We start from the raw sequence: 27702 nt of genomic DNA on the forward strand, positions 1-27702 counted from the left end.
GTGTTGGGAGGGCAGTAGAGAGGAAGCAGACGTGCCAGCTGTGTTCATAGTAGCTGGAGGGGGAGCAAAATCCGTTAGCAGGAAACCCGGCATGGAGTGAAGCGGGACCGGTTGTTGCGGTGGAAGGTCAAAGTGGTCACGACAGTTGCTCAACAGGTTATTATGCAATTGGTCCTCCACATCTGCAGCGAAATTGTCCATCACAGGGTCACTGATGAGCTTGGCGGAACCTGACGCACTCAAATTACTGCACTGATGAGCACTGGCGAATGTCATTCACATAGTGTGCAACTGGCACAGAGTGATACACACGTGGAGTTTGCACATTCAAAAAGGTGTCCTGTTGTGGTACATTATGAAAACTATGCTCCCTACTACTTACAGTACTTGCATTAAAGTTTGGTATCAGTGTGTAGTGGTTTCTTGTACTGCTGTGCGGCGAAAGCTGAAGCACTTCAGGCCTAACAAAGCCAAAGTCGGAGATCGTTGGGGTCATGTTCACAACCACTGCATCTGATGAGGTCCCTGGGTTCTCGAGGCTATAGTACTTCAGAAATTCACGTCGGACACCAACAACAGCTGGCATGCTTGAATTTAGTTGCTGTTGCTGGTGAAAACCGGGCAGCGGCGTGTGTTGTAGAAGGCCATTGTGTAGCAGACAAAGGTCCATGCGGAATGCGGAAGCCGGCGCGATAGTCACTTTGTAATCGGTTCGATGGATTATTCAAACTTCGGGGTCAGCACTGAAGGAGATATCAAGGTGGTAAGGTAATGACCATGGTTCTCTCTTCTAATCATCAATACTTTTATTACATGACAAACGTACAGGTTGAAGGCTAGGCAGGAAATGAGGTCCCGGAAGTATACAAAACAAAGATCAACCCAAAGACATAATACGCATATGATGTTCTGCCCTATCGATCTGTGGATCAACGTCACACTATAAACTCTATCATAAATTTAAAAAAGGCAAGTCTTCCCATCTTTGAAAGGTTTTTATATTTTTTTCATATTGATTACTAATAAAAAAAGCACCTAGATTTAACACACAAAATCCAGACAAATGTACCTTTATTCTCCTCTGGTTGGTTCAGAGATGCTGTTTGTCCGGATCTCTCTTCTCTCTTTTCTTCTTTGATTCCCATTCGGGATATTACAGAGCGACGTTCAGCCTTCAAAGCCACATCTGTAAGAAAAAATAGCATCTGAGTATACAACTCATTAAAAATGCACTCATTTTACTTTCAAATGATGTACTGATTTTGGTATCAAATTTTTTTCCAACTTTTTTGTGGGTACAGAGGGGTTTAGAGTAAAAAAATAATGATTTTTTTTATGTAAGCAGTGTAAAATCCAGGATGGACTGTAACAATGTTGTGAAAAGGATAGTTGCTACTCATCAATAGCAGAGCTGCTGAGTCACAGATAGGCACAATGATGAGACTATCATAAAATGAGCATGCAGCCAATAAGACCTTTGTCAAAAATAGACAACAGAAACACACACACACACACACACACACACACACACACACACACACACACATGCATGCATGCATACCAAAAGCCAAGATTTTGCTTCTGGAATGAGGTCTCTGTGACAGGGTTTACATACGTAAACCTGTGTTTGTAGGTTTCTGTAGGTAGACGTATCTGACAGCTGGTGGAATCCCTCTGCCACGTAATATCTGCAGTTGATAACCTCAGAGGTGGAGCCTTTGTCAGCAGGTAGGGTTATAAGATTGAGGTCAGCTTTTAGGTGGAGGATAGCAGTTTCTCCTGCAGGTAAGAGGTTAGTTTCCATGTTGATGGATTTGGGGAGGGACTGTGAGGCAGGTTCAAGGTTGGGAAATTCTGAGAAGTTAATAGGAGGTGATTTTGGGGCCATGGGTTGGGGGGAGGAGTCAACTGATTGAGTCACAGTTCAGAGTAGGTTTTGGACTGAATCTTGATTAGTAGGGTTGGTGGTGAAAAATTGATTCCAGTGTAGGCATCAGGAGGTGGAGAGAAGGTCTTTTCCTTATGGATTGAGGGAAGAACCTGCAAAGATGTTTTTCAAGACTAGGTTGCTTATGGCTGTGGATTGATGGAATTTGAATGGGTAGTGACTCAGGGGAACCCACAGGGGGTGGGGGATCAGTGGCAGCAGGTGCCCGTAGTGAGAATTCATTTAGTTTACGAATACAAAAAGGAACTATAATTGCACAGCCCACATTTTTATGGCCTAAAATTCTTAGACAGTTATCACTAAAATGACCTGAAAATATTGATAAAAGATATAAAATGATATAAAACAAATGTAAAGTGAGTTTCAATATGAATTAGAGTAATGAAAATCTTCATTGGAGGTAGTGATAGATATTAAAAAAAGGATAATAATTAATTTGTAATCGATATGTCTTTCTATCAGTAATCTCATTTTTTGAAGATGTATGAAAACTGCTGTATAATCATCTAAGATCTATTATAGCATATTACTGTGTGCAGCTCACTGTCTAGTGGCTCGTGTCACTGCCTCTATATCACAGGGACTTGGATTCAGTTCCTAACTGGGTCAGAGATTTTCTTCACATGGGGTCTGGGTGTTTATGTTATCCTAATCATTTCAGCTTGTCTTCAGCAACACACAAATTGCTGTGTAAGTGTCAAATAGGAAAACTTGAAACGTTTTTATTTCTCAAAGCTACCGTTTCATCTATTTTAGTCCAACATTGCCTGATGTTCTCTCTTAAGCTTTCAACAACCTCTTCTACCTTCAGTTTAGCCAGGACATATTTACTTAATTTCCTACATTGCAGCAATTTCTTTAACTTCAATCTGCAGATTATAACCAATTAACTATTGTCAGAACCCACATCAGCCCCTGGAAATGTCTTACAGTATACAATCTGTTTTCTGAATCTGTGCCTCTGCATTATATAACCAATCTAATGCCTCCCAGTGACCCCAGGCTTTTTCTGTATATACAATCCTCTTTTGTGATTCTTAAACCAAGTGTTAGCAATTAATTAATTACCTTCTGTACAAACTTCTACCAGGCTGCTTCCTCTTTCATTTTTTTCCCCCAGTTCATGAACACTTACTATTATTTTTCCAATTCTTCATTTTCCTACTGATGAATTCCAGAATCCCATCACAATAAAGTTTCTATCATCCTTAACCATCCAAATTATTCCCTTTATATCACTGTAAGTTCTTTCAATCTCTTCATCAGCTGTGGAACTAGTCGGCACAGAAAGTTGTACTACTGTGGAGGATGTTGGCTATGATAATGCATTCACTATGATATTCATAGTAGGTTACCCACATTCCTATTTTCTTATTCACTATTAGGCCTACTTCTGCATTACCCCCATTTGATTTTGTATTGATAACCCGGTACTGACCCAAGCAGAAGTCCTGCTCTTCCCACTATCACACTTCACTAATTCGCACTATATCTAAAACTTCAGCTTATCCAGTTCCCTCTTGAAATACTGTAACCTACACTATGGTCCATGGAATGCCACCCCACCTGGTGATCTGAACTGGAGACTATTTCACCTCTAAAACTAAACTCTGCCTGAACAGGCCATGAAGGCTCAATGGTACTAACCAGCCACCATGTCATCCTCAGTCCACAAGCCTGTGGATATGGAGAGTCATGTGGTCAGCACACTACTCTCCCGGCCTTAAGTCAGTTTACAAGACTGACTACTCCACCTCTGGAATTTTTTTATTTTATCCAAGAGTATGCCATCATTATTAAACAATATATTAGAGATGCATGCCCTCGGAAAAAATAATAATAATAATAATAATGGCCATAGTTTCCCAGTGCTTTCAGCAGTTCACAGTACCAGCACAGCAAGGTCATGTTGGCTGATGTTGCAAGGTTAGATCAGTCAATTATGCTTACTGTTTCCATTACAACTACTGAAAAGGCTGTAGAACCATGGGTTAGTCTAGCCTCTCCACAGATACGTCCCCTCAATTGTTGTTGCATCTACAGTACAGCTATGAGCATCATTGAAGCCTGCAAGCCTCCACACCTCAGCAAGGTCCACGATTCATGGATAGGTGGGGAGGAAGAGAGAAGGAAAAGAGTGAGGAACATTAGGGTGCTGTGGTACACATATGATGAAAAATGCAGATTTAAAATTATATTTGTATATTCGGATTTTAATCCTTGTGAACAATGAATAACTCATAAGGAAAGGTAGATTACATGTCAGCAAGCTTTGGGCATTGTTAAAAAATTCAATAAAATGAAACGAAGCTGCTGATTGATTGAGTTATGAAACTACTATATGTGTACACAGTCCAATTAAAAAGGGTGAGAGTTCCATCTCAGAAATGTTGGCATCTTAGGGAATGAAAAAGTCACCCACCCAGTTCCCACATCAATAGCTGTGCACATTGTCATAAATCTCAAATAGCTGCATGACAAACCACACTCACAAAAACTTAATGTTTCAGAATTTGAGTAATGGTTAACAAGTATCAGGTGCTAATCTAAAGTGTTTTTTTTTTCTTCATTTGCTGAAGTAGTATTCATTTGTACTGTGTGGCTTACTGCTCACTGGTGTGGGATCCATACCAGATAGGGCTGATAGAAGAGATAGAGAAGATCCAATGGAGAGCAGCGCGCTTCATTACAGGATCATTTAGTAATCACGAAAGTGTTACAGAGATGATAGATGAACTCCAGTGGAAGACTCTGCAAGAGAGACGCTCAGTAGCTTGGTACGGGCTTTTGTTGAAGTTTCGAGAACATACCTTCACTGAGGAGTCAAGCAGTATATTGCTCACGAAGAGACCATGAGGATAAAATCAGAGAGATTAGAGCCCACACAGAGGCATACCAACACTCTTTCTTCCCATGAACAATACGAGACTGGAATAGAAGGGAGAACCGATAGAGGTGCTCAAAGTACCCTCCACCACACACCGTCAGGTGGCTTGTGGAGTATGGATGTAGATGTAGATGTAGACTGTGCTGTGACCTTCATTAAATTAATTTCATAATCACAAATAAGCACCACATTTGAGCATGATGGTCTTAACTGCAGTCACGAAACTCAGCTGACCAGTATGACATGAGAGTGTTGGCACCAGTGAATGATGCAATCTCTCCTTTTCCATCTTCAACAATGAGTTGCTAAGTGAGCAGAGGTGCACAAATATGGTTTGCTTAGGCTTTTGTGCTATTTGAGGTATAAAAAATATTGAAAAAGGTGAAAAATTACTGACGTTTGAGTTTTTTGTACCTCATAAATGAATGAAAACCAAAAATCAGAGGGACAGATATTTTTATTAAAAATCATAGCAACTGTGCTGATGAAGAAAATACAGACCCACCCAGAACCTCTGTTGGATTCAAGTGCTTTGATGGAAAGGATAGTAGTCTACTGGTCATTATTTCAGATGTCTGAAATTACAATGAGAATGAGAGAGAGAGAGAGATATTAACCATTTCCTAAACTACAAGTTTTTGACGTATGTCCATTGATTTAGCCTGGTGTTAATTGAGGCAGGCCAGATTGTGTGAGCCATGGTGTGGAGTATAAAGTTGTGTGAAGTTAGACTTGATGGATGGGGAAAGGTGGCTGTAGTGAAACATGGATATCCTGCAAAGGATATAATGGGACAGTCTCTGCTAACATCACCTTTTTATGTATATAGAAATAGCCGATACCAAAAAGTATTTTGAATCTTGTATAGGTTAAAATTATCTTAGCTGTTTAATTACAAGAATTTCATTTGATTTGGTGTATGGTGTATTATGTTTCAAACTGTAATGTGTAATAAGAAATAATTTGTTACAATCAATATGTACAGCTAAAATTACTCTTCTCTTAGAAATACCTGAAATTATTAAATATCTGCCATACTTAAAAAATTCCTATTATTAATTTGCACAATCTGATGATATTTATTAAATTTATTTCTGGACTCAAATAAAATTATGATATAACTTGGTGAAGATTCTTCTTTTCTCAAGAAAGTTAGTAAGCACTTCTGTTTAGTAAACTCATTGGAATATGTTAGTACTGCAGAATGATTTAGGAGTAGTGGGCTTGCCTCTGATGGAATCAGACGTATTTTTAATTTTGACAATAACAATGTGAATATGTGCTCTGAAGTGGAGATTGTAAAGTCAGTGTGATATAAAGGAATGGGATAAAATAAAAAAAAGTCATAGCAACAGAAAGTACTTCATCAATTATTCAGATCAACTGGAACCCACTAAGTAAAGAAAATTACTGTCTCAAGAATCTACCCCTGGACACGAGACCTGCAGCCAACAACAAGGAAAAGGAATATAAGTAACTAATAGCTTTTTGTATATCTTATGTCTCTCAAAGGTTTTGAAACTTTTGCAGAGACTAAGAAAATTAAAGGTGATGTGTGGGAGGGTAAGATTACAATTGTGGGCATCATCCAGTATCAGTTTAATGATAACAAGGTTTGTCTGTTGCTGAAGAAGAAAGGACAATGATTTTCATCATTTGCAGTTTATATATAAATGAAATTACAATCATGTGAAGAAAGAAGACTGAGAGCTGCCCAAAAAAATCATATCAACAGTTACAAAATACCATTAATAATGACAGACAGGATCAATTGAAAGAGGAATTAACAACTACAATGAGGGAGATCAATATAAAAAAAAGATATGTGCAAACTATTTATGAAATTATATATATATATATATATATATATATATATATATATATAGTGTGTGTCTATCGACCTGCCAGCGCTTTCGTTCGGTAAGTCACATCATCTTTGTTTTTAGATATATTTTTCCCACGTGGAATGTTTCCCTCTCTCTCTCTCTCTCTCTCTCTCTCTCTATATATATATATATATATATATATATATATATATATATATATATATATATATATATATACAAAGATGATGTGACTTACCGAATGAAAGCGCTGGCAGGTCGATAGACACACAAACAAACACAAACATACACACAAAATTCAAGCTTTCGCAACAAACTGTTGCCTCATCAGGAAAGAGGGAAGGAGAGGGAAAGACGAAAGGATGTGGGTTTTAAGGGAGAGGATAAGGAGTCATTCCAATCCCGGGAGTGGAAAGACTTACCTTAGGGGGAAAAAAGGACGGGTATACACTTGCACACACACACACATATCCATCCACACATATACAGACACAAGCAGACATATTTAGGTCTTTAAATATGTCTGCTTGTGTCTGTATATGTGTGGATGGATATGTGTGTGTGTGCAAGTGTATACCCGTCCTTTTTTCCCCCTAAGGTAAGTCTTTCCGCTCCCGGGGTTGGAATGACTCCTTATCCTCTCCCTTAAAACCCACATCCTTTCGTCTTTCCTTCCCTCTTTCCTGATGAGGCAACAGTTTGTTGCGAAAGCTTGAATTTTGTGTGTATGTTTGTGTGTCTATCGACCTGCCAGCGCTTTCGTTCGGTAAGTCACATCATCTTTGTTTTTAGATATATTTTTCCCACGTGGAATGTTTCTCTCTCTCTCTCTCTCTCTCTCTCTCTCTCTCTCTATATATATATATATATATATATATATATATATATATATATATATATATATAGAGAGAGAGAGAGAGAGAGAGAGAGAGAGGGAAACATTCCATGTGGGAAAAATATGGATGTATGTCTTATGTATGTATACGTATATATGTGTGTATATGTGTGTGTTTGTTTGTGTGTCTATCGACCTGCCAGCGCTTTCGTTCGGTAAGTCACATCATCTTTGTGTGTGTGTGTGTGTCTATATATATATATATATATATATATATATATTTTACTCATGTGATTGCTACGAAAATGATTAGAGACAGGGATAGTGGTGATGTGAAAGCTGTAGGATCCACCCAGAACTCATGCAAACCAAGTGAAAACATAGTCAATAAAGAAACAGTAAAAACTGATATTAAGGAGTTGATTTCGGCAACATTGGAGGAAATGAACAGAGAACAGTCTGAAAACAATAGTAAAATGGACAGGGTACAATACAAAAGAGAACATCTTAGTAATCAGGTTTTGGAGCTAAAAAAATGGGTTGTCAGAGGGATTAAAAAGTGTGAATGAAAAATTTGATATCTTAGAATGTAAATTTATTGTTTTGGAAAATGAGCTAGTAAATGAATCTGCACAACAGATGACGAATGTTAAAGATGTCAGAGTTCAACAGAAAGACATAGAGGAAAAAATGGAACAGAACTTTAGTAGTTAAGGTAAAATAATTTTACATGTTGAAAACAGTATGCTAACTAATGTAAATGTTTCAGATCAAAACATTTCAGTAGTTTAGAAAAATAGCATTCACAACTATCTGTATTCAAATAATGGTAGTGTTTGGTCCAACATTCCAATCAAAAGTTTTCCATCAGACAATTTACATCCAGTGGATTTTCTGCACCACTGTAGAGATAGTTATGTGTCAGGCATGAGTGACAATCAAAAAATTAATTTTGTTAAAAGATGTCTTGCAGGTGAAGCTCTGTCTTGGGTAAATCTAAATTTCAGTCAGTGGGAGACATATCAAAGGTTAAAAAAATTTTTAAAAATAAATTTTGGTCGGAAGCTGGCCAGAGGAGAATTAAAAGTGATTTTTTGAACAATCTAAATTACAGGAATAGGGGTGGTACTCTGAAAGAGTTTTATAAGAATCAACATAAGAAATTAACACACCTTGACAAACCATTTGACGAAATGACTTTGATTGATGCTCTAAAAAGGTGATTACCAGAAAGGTTGCAGTTGGATTTAGTACATGGACCTGACAATCACCTTGAACAATTTTTATGATATGTTGACAGGCTGGATAGGGCAGCAGAATAAAGTATTTACCATAATAATTGAAATGATAGAGACCACAATGGTAATAACTACAGAAACAGAGATAGTGGTAATTTCTACCAGGGTCAAAATGTTAGTAGAGACAGAAATTTTGAACATCAACAAAACAGGAATAATGGGGATAACCACAGGCAATTTGATAGGAGAATCAATCATAGAGGTAACTACTCGGGAAACAGCATTCCTCCTCAATGAAGGTCCACAGTTTTGGGGCAAGGAAACACAACAAGTAGGGATTCTCAATTTATACTTGGAATTAGACAACAATAAAAGTATTAATAATGTGGCACAGGTGTCTGATGTTGGAAAGAAGGAACATCAGATTTCTCATTTATGTTTTGATCAAAAGTTTAGGAATACTATGTTTAATTGTAGTGATGTAGGTACTAATCACAAACGAAAATGTGAAAGTAATGACAATTTTGATGTAGAGTGTACTAATGATTTCTTCTCTTGGTCAGAAGACAGTGTTACTGATGTATGTAAAACAGATGATGACTATTGCATCTGAATTAGGTGATATTTTTGATATAGATGTGAATGAGAGCTGTGAAATAGCTGAGGTTGGTAAGTCTGAGACTGGTAGCTTATTGCAAATGAATGTAGGTGAGGTGTGTGACTTTGACGGAGATGAGACTTGTGTTGTTAATAATGTTGTTGATGAAGTAATTTTGGTAGAATATGATGACGATAATGATTATGAGTATCAGGTATTTGTGGAGTTTCAGAGTTATTTGTGAATACTGATGAGGTACGTGATGTATGTGATGATGAAAGTGAGAGTCATAGAACAACAGTAGAGTCAAAGTAGTTTTTCATTGTCATGCAGAGTAATTATCCAAACAGTAAAGGTGAGTTATCTGCAAGCCTAGAGAACAAAGTAGAAAATTTTTTGGAGTTTGTTGGGACCAGATTGATGATACTGAGTAGATCCTTTTGCAATTTTGAAATGGAACAATGTTCATAATTTTTACTGTGAAAATTAGGAATAGTATCTTAGTATGAAACTTCCTGGCAGATTAAAACTGTGTGCCTGACCAAGACTCAAACATGGGACCTTTGCCTTTCGCGGGTGAGTGCTCTACCAACTGAGCCACCCAAGCACAACTCACGCCCCATCCTCACAGCTTTACTTCTGACAGTATCTCGTCTCCTGCAAAGGAGAGCTTCTGTAAAGTTTGGAAGGTAGGAGATGAGATACTGGCAGAAGTAAAGCTGTGAGGACATGGCGTGAGTCGTGCTTGGGTAGCTCAGATGGTAGAGCGCTTGCCCGCAGAAGGTAAAGGTCCCGAGTTCAAGTCTCAGTCCAGCACACAGTTTTAATCTGCCAGGAAGTTTCATATCAGCGCACACACTGCTGCAGAGTGAAAATCTCATTCTAGTATCTTAGTATATCTGTATGCATCAGGTTGTAAGTTCATTTTTTTTATTGCATTTTACTCTCTTTATTAATGTTTCATGTGTGAACACTTTTTAATCTCACCTGATATAAATCCGATATAAGTGACTTTGAAACAGGAATAGGGAGAGCATATCTTGTGTGATGTGAAGAAGGTATTGAACAGCATATTTAGAACATGAAACAATGTTTCAGCATGTGATGTGAATGCTAGACAGAAAGTTACTTATCCTTTGGAGCATGTAATGAGAACTCTAAGGAGGAAACTGAGGTATGTGGGTGGATCTAGTCCCCGCACTGCGGTATGGCTGTTGCCTCCTGGACCAGTCAACTTACAAGAGATCATAGATGCTGGGTAATGTACTCAAGCATCTGCCAACTACAACAGCGTTGTGACTGATATTTGTGAATTGTTAGCCAAGACTGCTAAAGACGGTGTTATTCTGCATAAATGCATGTTTTTTCAAGTAGGGGGATCGACTTCCAATATGTTATGTATCCTTAAATTGGTATAAATTTTTTTCTATCAATTGTACATGAATCTTCTAGGCTTTTATGTACATAGGTTAGTTTGTTTGGACAATTAGCAATAAGTGTGGAAGACATTTACTAGTATTGACAATAATACAAGATGTATAAATGTCTGCTTTCATTCATTGATTTTGGTCCTCAAGCTACTCAATTGTGTAATCATTCAAAGCTAACTCTGTTTACCTGCATTCATCCTGAGTTTTGCAATATTGTGTCTGACCAGAAATTTAGCTGTGAACAGATTCATGGTTAATTCTGTTGTGGGTACCCCTGGTCAACGCGACTTTGTGCATGTGTACTCAAGGAGAATGTACAACCTTTTATTGAGGCTAGGTACTTTTGACAGTTACTCTTTGCATATAATTGAACTTATTGATACAATTATGAGCTTTATTCATTTTGTTGTGTTGAAACATTTTTTGCTGATTTGTACCCGGTGTGGTTTGAATTCATGGGTCAGTCTGCGCATTATACGTTTAGGCGCTAATATTTTTCCATTATTTCTTTCTTTCATGAGTTAACATACCCTTACATACTCTGGATTATGCGGCTGATTGATTTTGTACTATATTCCTACTCATGACTGTGAGTATATTTTTCTGCTCTGTACCCACTGTTGTGAGTTTTTGGAGTTGGCTCACTCGTCATACACTTAGGCTCTGAAGTTTTTCTCTTCTCTCTTGAAGATTCTGAAGATCTGCTTTTATGGATGTAAACTTACAATTTGTAATTCTAGTAATTTACACTGTTTCTGTAATTATTTCTATAGTTTAGTGCTGCAATATTGTAGTTTTGACCTTGTCTCAATTGTCTTGTGACACTGTGTTGCACAGATCTGAAAATCTGAATGCCATATCTTGAGGTATGTATAGATTATGACTTGTATGGTAGATATTTCTCATATGTTTTCTGTGATATGTTATGTATCAGGTACTTCTATACATTTGTATTCTAATTTTTGGCATCATTTTGTACAACATTTGGCAAATCTTACAGTCTGTGACAAAATATTGTAAACACCCTATTTCCAAATTTTGTGAGGGGGATATTGTAACAGTATCCTCTGCTAATATCACCTTTTTATATATATAGAAATAGCTGAGACCAAAAAGTATTTTGAATCTTGTATAGGTTAAAATTATCTCAGCTGTTTCACTAACAGAATTTCATTTGATTTTTTATACGATGTATTATACTTCAGGCTGCAATAGATAAAAAGAAATTAATTTGTTACAGTTGATATGTACAGCTAAAATTACTCTTCCTTCAGAAATATTTGAAATTACAAAATATCTGGCATACTTATATTTGTATTATTAATTTGCACAATCTGATGATATTTATTAAATTTATTTCTAGACTCATTTATAAAATAATGATATAACTTGGTGAAGATTCTTCTTTTCTCAAGGATGTTTGTAAATTCTTTTGTTTCGTAAACTCTTCGGAATGTGTTAGTTTCATAGAATGAGTAAGGAGCAATGGGAATGCCTCTGATGGACTCAGACATATTTTTTATTTTGACAATAACAATGTGAATTTGTGTTCTGAAGTGGTGACTGTTAAGTCAGTGTGATATAGAAGAATGAGATAAAATAAAAAAAGTCACAGCAACAGAAAGTACTTCATCAATTATTCAGATCAACTGGAACGCACTGAGTAAAAAAAATTACAGCCTCAAGAATCTACCCCTAGACATGAGAACTGCAGCCAACAACCAAGAGAAAATGAAGATAAGTAAAAAATAGATTTTTTGTGTATCTTACACTTCTCAAAGCTTTCAAAACTTTTGCAGAGACCAAGAAATATAATGGTGATGCGTGGGAGGGTAAGATTCCAACAGTCACCTTTGAGTGTTGGTGTTGTGTACGCACCCACAGTAGAGGACACTTTGAGAAGAGACAGGTAGCCATTGTCAAGGGAAGCATATGCAACATGCAACACACCAAGTGAGTCTGTTGGTGCAGGTATCATGGCTGTGTGGCACTGGGTTTGATACCAAGTTGTGATAAACATTGTGATCTGGTTTAGAGTACACCTTGCCTCTGGAACTATGATGAGAATTCCTGAACTTTAAAAGCAGTTCCAATTGTGCTCAGCACACCATAACCTTGCTATGTGTTTAAGACTTAAATCTGCTTTGGGCCACAAAGAGTATGAAAATGCAACGCTGGCAGTGTGCTCTGTTTTCCCACATTCAAGTTAATATTGACGTTTTGAAAGACACTGGTGTGGCCCAGAGTTTCCATGTTAAGCACAGTAGTGAATAGAGTGTCTTTGATTATGGTGGCTTTGTGCCAGACAAGGTATGTTAACTATGCTGAATCTAACTGCATTTTTCCATCTGTTATAGTGCTCTCTGTGACTTGTGCAGCTCCTGAAATTACCTTGTACAGTGTAGAGAGGCACTGGCAACTGAAAAAGGTGACATAAAACAGTGCCTTTCAGTGTGTGCAAGCTGACTGAAAGTTCAGCATGCCATATATGAGTAGTGCTTGGTTAATACTATGTTACTTTTCTTCTGAAGTTTGGATTTATCTGTTTCTAGTACTGGTCAGTTATGCCTGTCCATGTCTTATATATATATTTCCTTATTCATAGATTCACACTGCCAGTCATTCTTGGGCATTCTCTCAGTAAAACCACACCCGATATTGTGTAAGTAAGATGGCTGCTGGGCAGTAATGGTTTCTTGTTTACTGCTGTGTTATTTGCTTTTAGATATATAATGTAATTGTTTCTTTTACTGGTCAGTTACAGGCAACCTTGCTTAGAAAATACTAGCTTATTCATCAACTCATACTGCCAATTGTACTTGGGCATTCTCCCAGTAAATCACTCTTTGTATTGTAAGTAAGTCAGCTCATGGGCATTAAAGATTACTTGTTTAATGCTGTGTTATTTTGCTTTTAATTATTTAATCTAAGTTTTTCCTTTGCTGGTCAGTTATGAATTCCATTAATTGAAGGATATCTGCTTATTAGCTGGTAGTTAATTAATGACTGCTTGCTTAAGGCTGTGTTATTTGCTTTAAATATTTAATCTAACTGTTTAATATGAGAGTCACAGCTGCTTATTTAATAGTACGAGGCTTCTGATCAATGTTCAATTAACTCATTCATTGGTTAGTCATGATTCTTTGGAATAAAGAATTCTAACAAAATAAATTGCAAGATATTGTGGAGTTAGAGTTGAGACAGCTTTTGTGGACTTGAATTCTTTGAAAAAGAGTAATTGTCTCAAGCTTATTTCAGTCAAAACACTGAATGCAAGCCATTTAATTGAAATGTTTTTTTCTAATTCTAGAGCTCTAATTGTACTGTTCTTTGGTTTAAACTATCTGGATGTTCTGTTTTGTTGGAAAGAAATTCTTTTAATTATGTACTACTTGTTTTGCAACATTTAATCTAATTATTTCTCTATTGGTTGGTTATGCCCATCATTGGTTAAGGAATATTTGCTTATTAGCTGATAGTTAATAACAGCCACTTACTTAGCGCTGCATTATTTGCTTTGAGTACTAAATATGGTCAGTCACAGCCACTTACTAAATGCTATGAGTTTTCCTATCAATGTTTAATTAACTCTTTCACTGGTCAGCCATGACCATTTGGGGTATGGAATTCTAACAAAATAATTTGTGAACTTACATGGAATGAGAATTAAGGTGGCTCTATGGAATTAGTGGACCTGAATTTTTTTGAGAAAAGAGTACTTGTCTAGAACTTATAAGAATCAAGAAACTTAATACAAGCCATTTAACTGAAACTTTTCTTCCTAATGCAAGAGCTCAACTGTACTGTTATTTGGAATTTACTATCCTCATGCTTTGTTTTATTGTAAAGTAATGTTTTTAATATTGTATGTCTTTTCCTGTTAGTACTGATGTGTATACTGTGTTATCTGGTCTTAAAATAAATTTTGGAATCAGCTCAGTGGGTTTCCACTCTGCGACCACAATGTCCAAGCAAACCAGCTCCAAGGTTAACCATCACCTAGCTCCCCCTCCCCCCTTTTGTTGTATTCTACTTCACTAGGCATGTTTCACTGTCAACACATGGTCTACAGGACACATCTCTGACTACTAATCAAAGTGTCATGGGCCAATGTTCGAAATTTGTCACTGCTTAAATTCTGAATAAAAATCATCACCAATGGTGGCCGAAGACTTCCAGCATAAGAAGCCACCTTTGTTCTGCCAACAGACTTGTCAAAAAGAGCGGAGGAGTGGACAGAGGTCCAAGGCACTCTCTTGCACTTGGGGTGTGAATATGTCCCTAAAGGTTGAAAGAATCAGCAATGATCAGTGGCATGAGGATGCAGTACAAAATGGAAACCACTGCATTCAAGACATACGAAATGTATTCACAGGACATATGACATTTAACTGAAAAGTGTTGTGATGACCTTCCCATTGGCAAAAGATTCCATCTTAATCCTCCATTTGAACCTCTGGGATGGGCCTGCCAAGGGGGAGGTGACCCCATGAGAAAAAGCTGTAATAACCAATGACGCGATAACATTCCATGAGTAAGAGCATGGAATGTCAGAAGTTTGAACACAGCAGGCAAGCCAGAAAATCTCAAAAAGAAAATGCAAAGGCTCAATTTAGATGAAGTTTGGGTCAGTTAAGTGAAATGGAAAGGGGAATTTAAGGATTTCTGGTCAGATGAATATACGGTGGCTTAAGAAAGATTAAGCCACAATAGAGGCAGTCCTCACACTGCACTTCATAATGGAAGCAAGATTGAAGAAAATTCAAGACACGCTCATAGCATTCATCGACCTAGAAAAAATATTTAGCAATGTAAAGTGGTGTAAGATATTCAAAATTCTGAGGAAAATAGAAGTAAGCTGTAAGGAAAGGAAGGTAATGTACCATATGTATTAGAACCAAGAGGGAACAATTAGACTGGAAGGCAAAGAAAAAAATGCTCAGGTTAAAATGAGTGTAATGCAAGAATGCAGTCTTTTGCTCCTAATGTCCAACCAATACACTGAAGAAGTAACAACAAAAATGAAAGAAAGGTTCAAGAATGGAACTAAAATACAGGGTCAAAGGATATCAATGATAAGATGCACTGATGACATTGCTTTTCTGAGTGAATGTGAAGAAGAACAGCAGCAGCTATTGAATGGAATGAAGAGTCTAGTGAGTACAGAATATGGTTTGAGAGTAAGCTGGAAAAGACAAAGGAAGTGAGATGTATCAGAAATGAGAACAGTGGGAAACTTAACATCAAAATTAGGGATTGTGAGTTCAATGAAGTTAAGGAATTCCAATACCTTGGAAGAAAAATTATCCATGACAGATGAAGGAAGGAGGATACAAAAAGCAGACTATCACAGGCAAAGAGGGGATTCCTGGTCAAGAGAAGTCTACTGACATCTAACATTGGCCACAATTTGAGGAAGAAATTCCTGAGAATGTACAGAGTCCACCACAAAAATGTATACACGCTTTAAGGAATAAAAAGTATTACTTATGTGTTTATTTTACATTTAATAACTGATCACACATATTGTACAACCTTTAGTTTAACACATGATTACTTTAAATGTTCACTGTTGGTGGCTATACACATAAGAACAATGAGCAGTCGCTGCAACTACATTGTCAATGTTACAGTAGAGAGCACTGCACATGTCACTGTAATCTCCTGGTGAAGTTCCTCCAGCATGCATGGCTTATGTTGACAGGAGTTATCTTTCACAGTTCCCCACAAGTAAAAGTCCACAGGTGTTAGAGCTGGTGGCCAAGGAAGGAACTCAATGGACCCTCTTTGTCCAATCCAATGCCCCGGAAAAATGCCATCCAGCAAAGCTCATATGGTTAGGTGGTAGTGTGGTTGCACCCCATCCTGTAGGTAGAAGACCTCTTCATCAGCTCCATAAAGCACACTTATACCTGTCAAAACTGATGTGCATAACATTTCCAGGTACCCTTCTCCAGTGACAGTAGGGTCCTACTAAGCCCCTAGATGATAGTCCACACCATACCTGAACCCCTGGTAGACTAACTGCTTTATCCACATAAAAATGCAGGTTTACCAGTGCCCAGTACACACTGTTATGATGATTCACAGTTACATTAAGTTTAAATTGTGCCTCGTCACTCCACACTACCTCCGTCACAAATTGTTTGTCATCAGTTACCGTCTGCTGATACTGGTCACAAAATTGCATTCGGCAATCAGGGTCATCATCATAAAACATGTGCAGTAATAGTGGAATGTAAACTTTCCACATTCAGCTTTCAGAATTCTTTGTACACTTGTACTGATAACCCCTACTTCACATGCCCATTGGAGAATTAACAAACATTCCAACAAGAGAGCTGATGAGACAGGACTTGTAGCTGTGCACTGTCTTCCTGATATTGCTTTGTGAATATCACAAATCATTCCATGCAATTCAAACTTCTCATTGCATTTAATTATTAGGCAGGTTGGTGGTTCTGTTTCAAACTCCCACCTCTACTGACGTTGCACTTCAGTGGCAGTATCAAACTTGAAAAACCACTTCACAATAACATCTTGGGTTGTCGGGTGTTCTGCCGGATATCAGCGTCGTACTTGCACGATATTTCAGTCACGTAGCTCGTAACCTTCATCAGGTGCGACCTGAGACTGCTCCTCGAGTGGACCTGGTCCAGTATTTATGCCTATGGCCTTCCCCCTCCACCAACGGCTGCAGGCGCTTCCTCTGTGGTCCGCGCCCATTCCCTGCGACGTGCTGGAGCGTTGCTGCTCCGTTTTCCGTCCGCTGCGGTTCTAGGTGTTCCCTCTGCAGTCCGCGCCCACCAACCCTGCTCCTGGGGGTTTCATCTGCGGTCTGGGGTACCAAGCGTTCCCACTGCGGTCCGCGCCCGCTCACCACGACCTGTTGGAGCGTTGCCGCTCCGTTTTTCGTCCACTGCGGCTCTGGATGTTCCCTCTGCGGTCCGTGCCCACCAGTCCCACTTCTGGGTGTTCCATCTTCGGTCTGGTGCTCCTGGCAGTCCGTCAGGGGCTCGTTTTCCATCTCCATGTCTCTGGTTCTTCTGTTTGTGCAGTGTTGCAGCTGGCCCCGTTGCTCCTTTAACAATTCCAGAGCCGGATCGCAGGCTCTGCTTAGATGGTACCCTGTGTCACGGTTCATAAGATCGTCAGCCATTTTAATTTCTATCGATTCTCTTATAACACTGTCCCAAAATCTGGGTGTTTGTGCTAGAATCCTGGTATCCTCATACTTCATGGCATGATCTAGTTCTAGACAGTGTTCAGCAATGGCTGACTTAGTCACCTGTCTTAATCTAGTGTGCCTCTGATGTTCTTTGCACCTGATCTCCACAGTTCTTGTCGTCTGGCCAATGTAGGACCTGCCACATTGACAAGGTATATTGTAAATCCCTGGTTTTCGTAACCCCAGGTCGTCTTTGACACTCCCCAGCAGTCCCCCAATCTTGTTGGATGGACAGAAAACACACTTGATTTTGTGTTTACGGAGGATCCTACTGATTCTGGCAGAAATAGAGCCAGCATAGGGCAGATATGCCACCTTCTTTGTTTCATCTTGGTCTTCTTCGGGAACCTGTGGTATGGTGGCTGGTTGGAGTGCCCTCTCAATTTGTCTGTCCGTGTATCCATTCTTGGAGAAAACTGTTTTGAGACGTTCTATCTCTATAGGTAGATTCTCTTGGTCTGACAGGGCATGTGCTCTGTGGACCAAAGTCTTCAAAACCCCATTCTTCTGTGCAGAGTGGTGACAGCTGCTGGCCTGCAGATATAAATCAGTGTGTGTTGGTTTTCGGTACACACTGTGGCCAACTGATTCATCTGCTTTCCTCTGGACTAGTACATCCAGAAATGGCAGCTGGCCATTCTTCTCCAGTTCCATGGTGAACTTGATATTAGGGTGGCATGAGTTAAGATGTTTAAGAAACTCATTGAGCCTGTCCATCCCATGTGGCCAGATCACGAAGGTGTCATCCACATACCTAAAGAAGCATGTGGGTTTAAATGTGGCTGTCTCCAATGCCCTCTCCTCAAAACTCTCCATAAACATGTTGGCAACCACAGGGGACAGTGGGCTGCCCATAGCTACACCTTCAGTTTGCTCGTAATATTGGTTTCTGTACAGGAAATACGTGGATGTCAGTGTATGACTGAACAGGTCCAACAGAGCACCGTCAAATTTCTCTGCAATCAGTTCTAGTGAGTCCTTCAGTGGGACCCTGGTGAACAGCGATACCACATCAAAACTGACCATGATGTCCGAATCTGTGATGTGCAGTTGTTTGAGGCGTTGCAGGAAATCTTCTGAGTTGCGGATGTGGTGAATACATTTGCCCACATATGGAGACAGGAGACCTTTCAAGTACTTGGCTGTTGTGTACGCAGGTGCCCCAATATTACTGACAATTGGACATAGGGTCACGCCCTCCTTGTGTATTTTAGGCAGACCATACAGTCTAGGTGGCACTGGCGCTTTTTCCCGTAGTTGTCTGATGATCTTATCAGGCATCCCTGTTTCCTTCAAGAGAGCACTAGTCTTCTTGGCCACCTTGTCCGTGGGGTCACACTCCAGAATTCTGTATGCAGGGTCCTCCAGAAGTTGGCGTACTTTCTTATCATATGAGATGACAAAGCAAAGGTTGATAAACATTTGTGTGTTTGTGAAAAGATATATGTGCAAAGCATACAGCAACTACCACTGTCATACCTTAGCAAAAGATCTGGCAGAGAACCCAAGAAAATTTCAGTCTTATGTAAAACTGCTAAGTGGGTCTAAGGCTTACATCCAGTCACTTGTTGACCAGGCTCATTTGGCAGCTGAAGATAGCAAAATGAAAGCTGAAGCTTTAAATTTCATGTTCAAGAAATCATTTATGCTGGAGAATCATACTACAAAAACACCATCAGTTGACTATCAAACGGACTTGCATATGGATGACATAATTCTAGAACCACTCAGCCTTCTACCATCTTGAACACAAGATATTCTAGTTATGAGTGTGGGATGGTAAAATCCTACCTACTGCACGTCACATGTTTGTGTGTGCAGGATTAAAATCAGTCACGGGAAGAAATTAGATGCTGTGGTCGAAATGCACCAACAAGTACTTGTTGGGCAATCCATAGATGTTTTAGAGAAAGAACCATGGAGTTTTTATGCAACTCTGTGCCTATTGTGTCATTGACAATTGTTATGTGAAAGAAGAACAGTTGAAAAATTAATCTTGTGGACTCTCAATCCAATCTTGTTAGAGGCAAGACCTATTTTATGATTCATTTGAAGTAGAGTGATGGTTATTAAGCCAACTCTTTTATTAATGTAATTAAATTTGTCTCTGATGTTGGACAGAGCGAGTGACTTACTGGAAGTCATATATGTATGTGAAAGTGAGAATTTTATTCTGTATGGAGTTCAAATATACTGTGGGTTGATGAGGGGTGAAGTTCGGGTATCTACTTATTTCACAAGTAGAGAGAGATGCTTAAATATTCCTGTACCTAGCATCATTCTACGGAGAAGAAGTCAAGGGATTTTCCAGCAGCCAGCTAGCCAGCAAAAGAAGATCAGCTGTGAATCTCAAGTAAGTCCCCTCATATAAAAGAAGTGGGAAGTTGGTACGTCTACTTCACGGTTTAAATTGGCATCAAAAATGTTAGAGTATCTTGTCATTGATGGTGAGTGTTCATCAGAGACAAGGGTGTCTTCAAGAGAGCCCAGGGAAATGTAGTAGGGCTACTACTATTCTCTATATACATAAACAATTTGGCAGACTGGATGGGTAGCAATCTGCAGCTGTTTGATGATGACAATGTGGTGTCCAGAAAGGTGTTAAAGTTGAGTGACTGTAGGATGATATGACTTAGACAAAATTTCTAATTGGTGTGATGAATGACAGCTAACTCTTTTTAAAAAAAAAAAAAAAAAGAAAAAAAAAAAAAAAAAGAGGAAGTTAATGTGGATGAGCATGAAGGGAAAAAAAAAGAAATTAAAAAACCTATGATGTCCAGATACACCATCAGCAATATCCTTCTTGACACAGTCACATCATTTAAATATCTGGGCATAAAGTAGCAGTACAATATGAAATGGAATGAGCATGTGAGGATTGTGGAAGGGAAGGTGAATGGTCGACTTTGGTATATTTTGTGAATTCTATGAAACTGTGGTTCATCTGTTAAGGTGGCCACATATAAGACACCAGTGTGATCTATTCTTGAGTACTGCTTGAGTGTTTGGGATTCGAACCAGGTCAGGTTAAAGGAAGATACTGAAGCAATTCAGAGGTAGTCTGCTAGATTTGTTACTGGTAGGTTCAAAAAACCTGCAAGTGTTACAGAGATGTTTCACTAGCTTAAACGGGAATCCATGCAGGAAAGGTTACATTCATTTTGAGGAACACAAGTGCGAAAAGTTTGGAGAACCAGCATTTGAAACTGAGTGCAGAATGATTCTACTGCCTCCAACAAACATTGTGTATAAGGACTGCAATTATAAGATATGACAAATTAGGGCTCTTACGGAGGCAATCATTTCTTACTTGCTTTATTTGCAAGTGGAACAGGAAAGGAAATGATTAGTACTGGAATGGGGTACCCTCTGCTGTGTGCTGTATGATGGACTGTGGAGTATCTATGTAGATGTATACATGAAGCCACGGGGAAATAACCTCCATGGCACCAGAGAGAACAGTAGAGGGTAAAAATTGTAGGGGAAGGAAACAGAGATTTGAATACATCTAACAAATAATTGAGGACAAAGGGTGCACATGCTACTCTGTGATGAAGAAGTTAGTGCAGCAGAGGAATTCTTAGTGGGCCACATCAAATCAATCACAAGATTGATGCCAAAAAACTAGCAAATAAATTAAAAATGGTTAGCTCAATATTATCTATCTGTGTAGCCTCAAAAAGCTTTAGGAAACTTGTAATTTTACCACAGGTTTTTTCTGTTCGCTTAATGGAAAGCTCATTTTGTGTATTTGCTCCAGTTTTATATGGTATTAGTAACTTATTTTAGGACAAGGAATTAAATTCTTAGTTTAAAGTTATTTGTTCACTGCCCTGTAAGACATTGCACCAGCCACAATGCAGCCACACCGTGAATGCTGCCCTCAAACACAGGATGGGTTAATTCACATTTAGCATCTGGAAATCGCCCTGACTATCAAATGATTGGCAGCTGCTGAGAATTGGTGTGTTGTAAGAGCTCCCTAGAGTCATGTACCTGTGGTATCAAAAGTACCTAAAGTAATGTGCTCTCCTGTGGATCCTGTCTCCTCTGCAGGAAGTATGGACTGATTATTTAATCATCCATTCAACTCTCAGTGACATGACAGTAGTAGGTCTTGGCATCCTATACATGAGACAGGGATCAGGAAAGACTCTGCAGTTATAAAAATCCTCCTAATTAACAAAACCAAGGTGCTGTCTTTTATTGAACCTGGAAGTGGGTCAGTGGGATTCACTTCACAAGTTTTGGGGAAACCTGCCTTGTCCCAATATGTCGTGAAGGCACAAACACAAAAGGGTTGGTGTCTATTAATCATGCAAGTCCAAATGTATGGAGATTAATGATACCCGTTATGGAAATGGCAGCAAGGGGCAGGAAGGAACACCAAGTGTACTCAGTGAATGCCTGGGGACCTCATTCAACATGCTGAAGAGGCTATCCCAATAGCAACTGAGGGAACAGGGTGCACCAAGCTGCAGATTGTGGTGTACATTGGAACAAATTATGTCTGTCATCTGGGATACTAGGTCATACTTGGATTATTCCAGTGACTGCCAGAGAAGGTGGAGAAGACCAGCATTGCACACAGAATTCCAACATAGCTAACAATTTGCACATTTGTTCCCAGAACTGATTGTGGCCCCCTGATTCTAATTTGAGTAGAAGGACTGGACCAGAGACTTCAAGGGTTGTGTGACAAACTAGGTTGTGACTTAAATGGACTTGGACCATGGGTTCCCCTAAATGGGTCAGCTGTACACTAAACATCAGAGGCTTACACTGAAGTAGATAACTGTATCTAGGATGCACGTAAAGGTTTTTTTGATTAGGCTCCACCCAGTCTGGATAATGGCTGCTGTAGGAGACTTAGAAGCATATGTGTAAGGTAGTAAAAATGACCCCAACAAGTAGGAGCATTAAAATCGAAGTTGTTAACTGTTGCAGCATTTGCAACAAAGTGCCAGAGTTTGAAGCAGTCCTTAAACGCAGTGAAGTTCACATAACATTAGGTGCAGGAAGGTGGTTGAAATATGAATTTGATAAGAGTGAAATTTATGGGAAAAATTAAGTGTATATTGAAAAAAGTCTAAGCCTATATTTAAAAAAAAAATAAACTACAACACCAAGCCCACAGAGACATAAATAGAAGCTGCATGCAAGATTATTTTGGCAATTCTCAGTATATCATGGTTAGGCATACAATGGTAATAGGATCTTTCTACCACCCACCAGACTCACCTGTTAATGTAACTGAAAACTTTCGAGAAAGCCTTGGTTCACTTGAATGTAAGTTATACTGAATCAGCAGTGGAGACTTAAATCATCTAACAATCAGCTGGGAAAATTACAGTTTTTTTAGTGGTGGGCATGACAAGATATCCTGTGGAACATTACTAAATGCCTTCTTTGAAAACTACCCGGAAAAGATAATTCAGGACCCCACTCTTGGTGGAAATATATTAGATCTAAAGGCAAGAACTAGAAATTGATAGCAATGACCATGACATGGCTGTGGCAACAATGATTATCAAAGCACAAACGATAACTAAAATAAGTAGAAAGATATATATGTGGTGTCTATGACATGAAGTGATACTTCTTTGATTATTCTCTTTGGCTTTGCATTCAGTCTTTGTTCTCTTTCGCCATGTTTGACATCCATTTCTGTATTTGGTCTGTTAAGTGCCAAAATAAATGTTCATTTTGAGTCTAAAGTGTTTCATTACAGTTATATGCCACGTATAACCCACAGTGGTGACCCTGACTTCAATGTTGTGCATTCGGGACTTATTTTGTGCTTATTTTCATCATTAATGAACTTCATGTGCCAGTCCACATTGTCTATGGAACAATGGCTCCATCAGTGTCTTTTGTGCTAGTGCCATGCACCCTTTTAACTGTGCTTGCATATATACAGGTGTTCCTAATGTACATTTGGTTAACAGTGAACAATTACCTGGCCCCTGCCATGCCAGCGGCCATGTAACCGTTACTGGTCCAACATGACCACTGTCAAATGCTACTAAGCAGCAGTGTCTGCCTCCTGGACAGTGCACACAACTTAGCGAAATTGTGAACACCTCCCCCCCCCCTCCCACCTCGCTGTCTCGGGGACAGCCTCTAACCAACACGCTCTCTGGTAAAAATTCAACCAGAAAGCATAAACTCGACTGGACTAAGCCCATGCTTGACCCTTTCAACAATTTGAAATTAACCATCGCGCACATTATCACTCCCGCGCATCACGACCCTGAGGTGCGGATTTCTATCACTACCGACGCTAGCGAGTCGATGGCTGGTGCTGTCGTCCAACAGCACAGTGCAGACTCAACGCAGCCACTGCGTTTATTCTCAAAAAAGCTTACAAGGAGTCAGTGTAAATGGTCGGCCTTCGACAATGAGCTCCTCACGGTTTATGAGGCAGTCAAACATTTCAGGAGAGATGTCGAAGGACGTGCTTTCACCATCTATTCTGATCATAAACCTCTTGTTGACACGATCCGCAACTTGGCGAAAGATCTCCCACCATGCCACTTCTGGCACATGGTCTTTATTGCCAACATTATTCTGATGCTTGTTACATCTGCAGTGCTGAAAACATAGTTGCCGGCTTACTCCCCCACATTTTGATGATCTCCGCCCTGTTGAACTTAGAGGAACTGGCATGGCTTCAGGCCAAAGATTTAGACACACAATATCTGCTCTCGGACGATGGTTCTTCACTCATCATCAAACCTGTCACTTTGCACGGGTGATCAATTCCTTTCATCTGTGACGTTTCTAGTGGTTTGCCCCTCCCCTTGATGCAGTCCCCCCTTCAGCGCGGGATTTTTGACATGATACATAATCTTGCTCACCCCAGAATGCAGGCAAAAACATGTCTCATAACCATACATTTTGTCTGGCCAGGCGTGAGGCATGATTGCCACTCGTGGTCACATGCTTGAGTTCGTTGTCAATGGATCAAAATGAGCAGATATGCACAACCACCTTTAGGTCAGTTTGACGTCCCCAGGGGCCGCCTGTGCCACATGCACATTGACATGGTTGGTCCTCTCCCCCCCTTCTGAGGGATACAAATACATCCTTTACATGATCGACCGCATCACCCGTTGGGTTGAGGCGGTACCCATAGTGGAAATTACAGCTGAGACAATCGCTCGTGTGTTCATTTCAGTGTGGGTGGCTAGATTCGGTTGCCCCCTCTCACTTAGCATGGACCAGGGCCACCAGTTATAGTTGTCACTTTTCTCTCGCGTGTGTGCATTGTGCTAGGTGGCAAAATTTCACACAACTGCATACTATCCACACGCCAGTGGCATAGTCGAGTGATGGCACAGAAAGCTAAAAGCTGTACTCATGTTCCACAGCAGGCTTTGGTCTGAGGCTATGGTGTGTGTATTGCTGGGAATCCGCTCCACGCACAAGGAGGACCTCATTGCTTCATAGGCAGAGGTCCTGTATGGTAAAAACCACTCATCCTGCCTGCCGAATTTGTCAAGGACATTTCTCTTACGGACGCTACCAACCTGCCGGCCCTCACTCAATTACTGCTTGCTCACATGGCCTGCCTTCGCCCACCTCTACCTCACACACACACCATGCTACAAGTGTTTGTTCATAAGGACTTGAATTCTTGTGATTTTGTCATGTTACAGGATGTGTCTGTTTGTGCGGCTCTGCAACCTCCGTACTCCGGCCCAAACTGTGTATTACACCGTGGGGTCAATACATTCGTGATTGTGCTCAACAGCCACCTGAGTATAGTTTTGGTAGAATCTTTAAAGCCTGTGTAGTCCCTCCCAGAGCCACTCCTAGACACTCCCTGCCAACCTGCCTCCACCGATGCCTTGCCCGCCTCCGCCACCTCTGCGGCCCCCGTTGACTCGCCACCACCTGTGCAGCTGTCCGCCGTGTGAGACCATGATGACGATGTGCCCGAGCCACACACTTGTGCACCAGATGCCGCTTCCACCCATCATGTTGGCATGAAGATTTTTTTGTGTACATGTGCTAGCTTCGCCGAGCCATGTTCCACACTGCCCATGGGGAGAGGGGCGGGGGGCGAGGGGCGGGAGGGGTCTCTGTGGGGTCTCTGATGCAAAGTGACGCTTCTTTGATTATTCTCTTTGGCTTTGCATTCAGTCTTTGTTCTCTTGGACCATGTTCGACACCCATTCCTGTATTCACTCTGATCATTGCCAAAATAAATGTTCATTCTGACTCTAAAGTGTGTTATTATGGTTCTACACCACGTATAACCCACATATATGTTCAGTAAACTAGATAAAAATGCAGTATGTCATATCTCAATGAGGAGCTTGAAACTTTCAACACAGGATAGGAGCATCTAGACAAACTATGGCTCAAGATTAAATAAATAATTGACCATGCACTGGAGGGATACATATCCAGCAGCGACCCTCCATGGTATACAGTCACTTTAAAGAAACACAAGTAGAGACTACTGCATAATAGTTGTAAAACAAAGCAAAATGTGTTTGACTGTCAAGAGAGAAAGTCATGAAGCCTTCAGTGACTACCTTAACAGAATACTGTGTAATGATCTTTCAGAAAACCCAAAGAAATTTTTGTCATATGTAAAAGCTCTTACAGTACACAAGTAAGTAAAAAGTCACTCGCGAATGAGACAGGAATTGAAATTGAGTGTAGTAAAGCAAAAGCTGAAATACTTTACTCTGCTTTCAGATGTTCCTTTATAAAGAAAAACCAAGAGAAATGCCCCAATTTACTTATCATGCCACTGAAAAGATGAGTGCAATTATTGTTAGTGCGAGTGGTGTTGAGAGACAGCTGAAACTGTTAAAACTGAATAAAGCTGCAGGGCCCAATGGAATCCTATCTATGCTGGATTTGTGATCAAGTTATCTGCTCATCTAACTATGATCTATTGTAGTGCCTCAAACAAAAAATGGTACCCAGTAGTTACAAGAAAGCTCAGTTTACACCTGTTTGCAAGAAAGGCAGTATGAGTGATCTACAAAACTACCATCCGATATCTTGACACTGATTTGTTCTAGAATCTTAGAATATAATCTGAGCTCAAACATAATGAGGTATCTCTAACAGAATGACCTGCTCCATACCTATCAACACAGATTCTAAAAATATCAATCATGCAAAATCCATCTCACACGTTTCTCTCGTGACATACTGAAAGCTTTGGATCAAGGCAGTCAGGTACAAATAGTATTTCTTGATTTCCAAAAACTGTTTGATTAAGTACAACATCTATGCTTACTGTCATCACAAGGGATATCAAACAAAATTTGTGACTGGATTCGAGACTTTTTGATAGGGAGGACATAGTATGTTATCTTGGATGCATAGTCATCATCAGATGTAGAAGAAACTTTGGATGAACCCCAAGGAAGTGTTCAAGTTGTATATTAATGTCTTTGCAGACAATATTAACAGAAGCTTCAGACTTTTTGAAGGTGACACAGTTATCTACAGAGAAGTACTGTCTGAAAGAAACTGTATAAATATTCAGCCAGATATTGATAAGACTTCAAAGTTGTGCAGAGATTGGCATCATGCTTTAAATGTTGAAAAATGTAAAACTATGCACTTCACAAAAAGAAAAATATAGTATTCTTTGACTGTAATGTCAATGAATCAAAGTTGGATTTGGCCAAATTCTCCAAATGCCTGAGTGTAAGACTTCACA

The 27702-nt window shown here is 39.6% G+C and overlaps 1 protein-coding gene across 1 annotated transcript in view; it reads right to left on the reverse strand.

Moving 5' to 3' along the window:
• Window positions 1-1019: 1019 nt before the first annotated feature.
• The window catches only part of LOC126249771 (uncharacterized), a 72398-nt gene continuing 45715 nt past the window's right edge, over window positions 1020-27702 (reverse strand). Inside the window, exon 5 of the mRNA XM_049951493.1 lies at window positions 1020-1186. Within this exon, the coding sequence (XP_049807450.1) occupies window positions 1020-1186 (167 nt within the window). The remainder of the gene's footprint in view (window positions 1187-27702) is intronic.

The sequence above is a fragment of the Schistocerca nitens genome, chromosome 1 (assembly GCF_023898315.1).
Source record: "Schistocerca nitens isolate TAMUIC-IGC-003100 chromosome 1, iqSchNite1.1, whole genome shotgun sequence".
Taxonomy (NCBI): Eukaryota; Metazoa; Arthropoda; class Insecta; order Orthoptera; family Acrididae; genus Schistocerca; species Schistocerca nitens.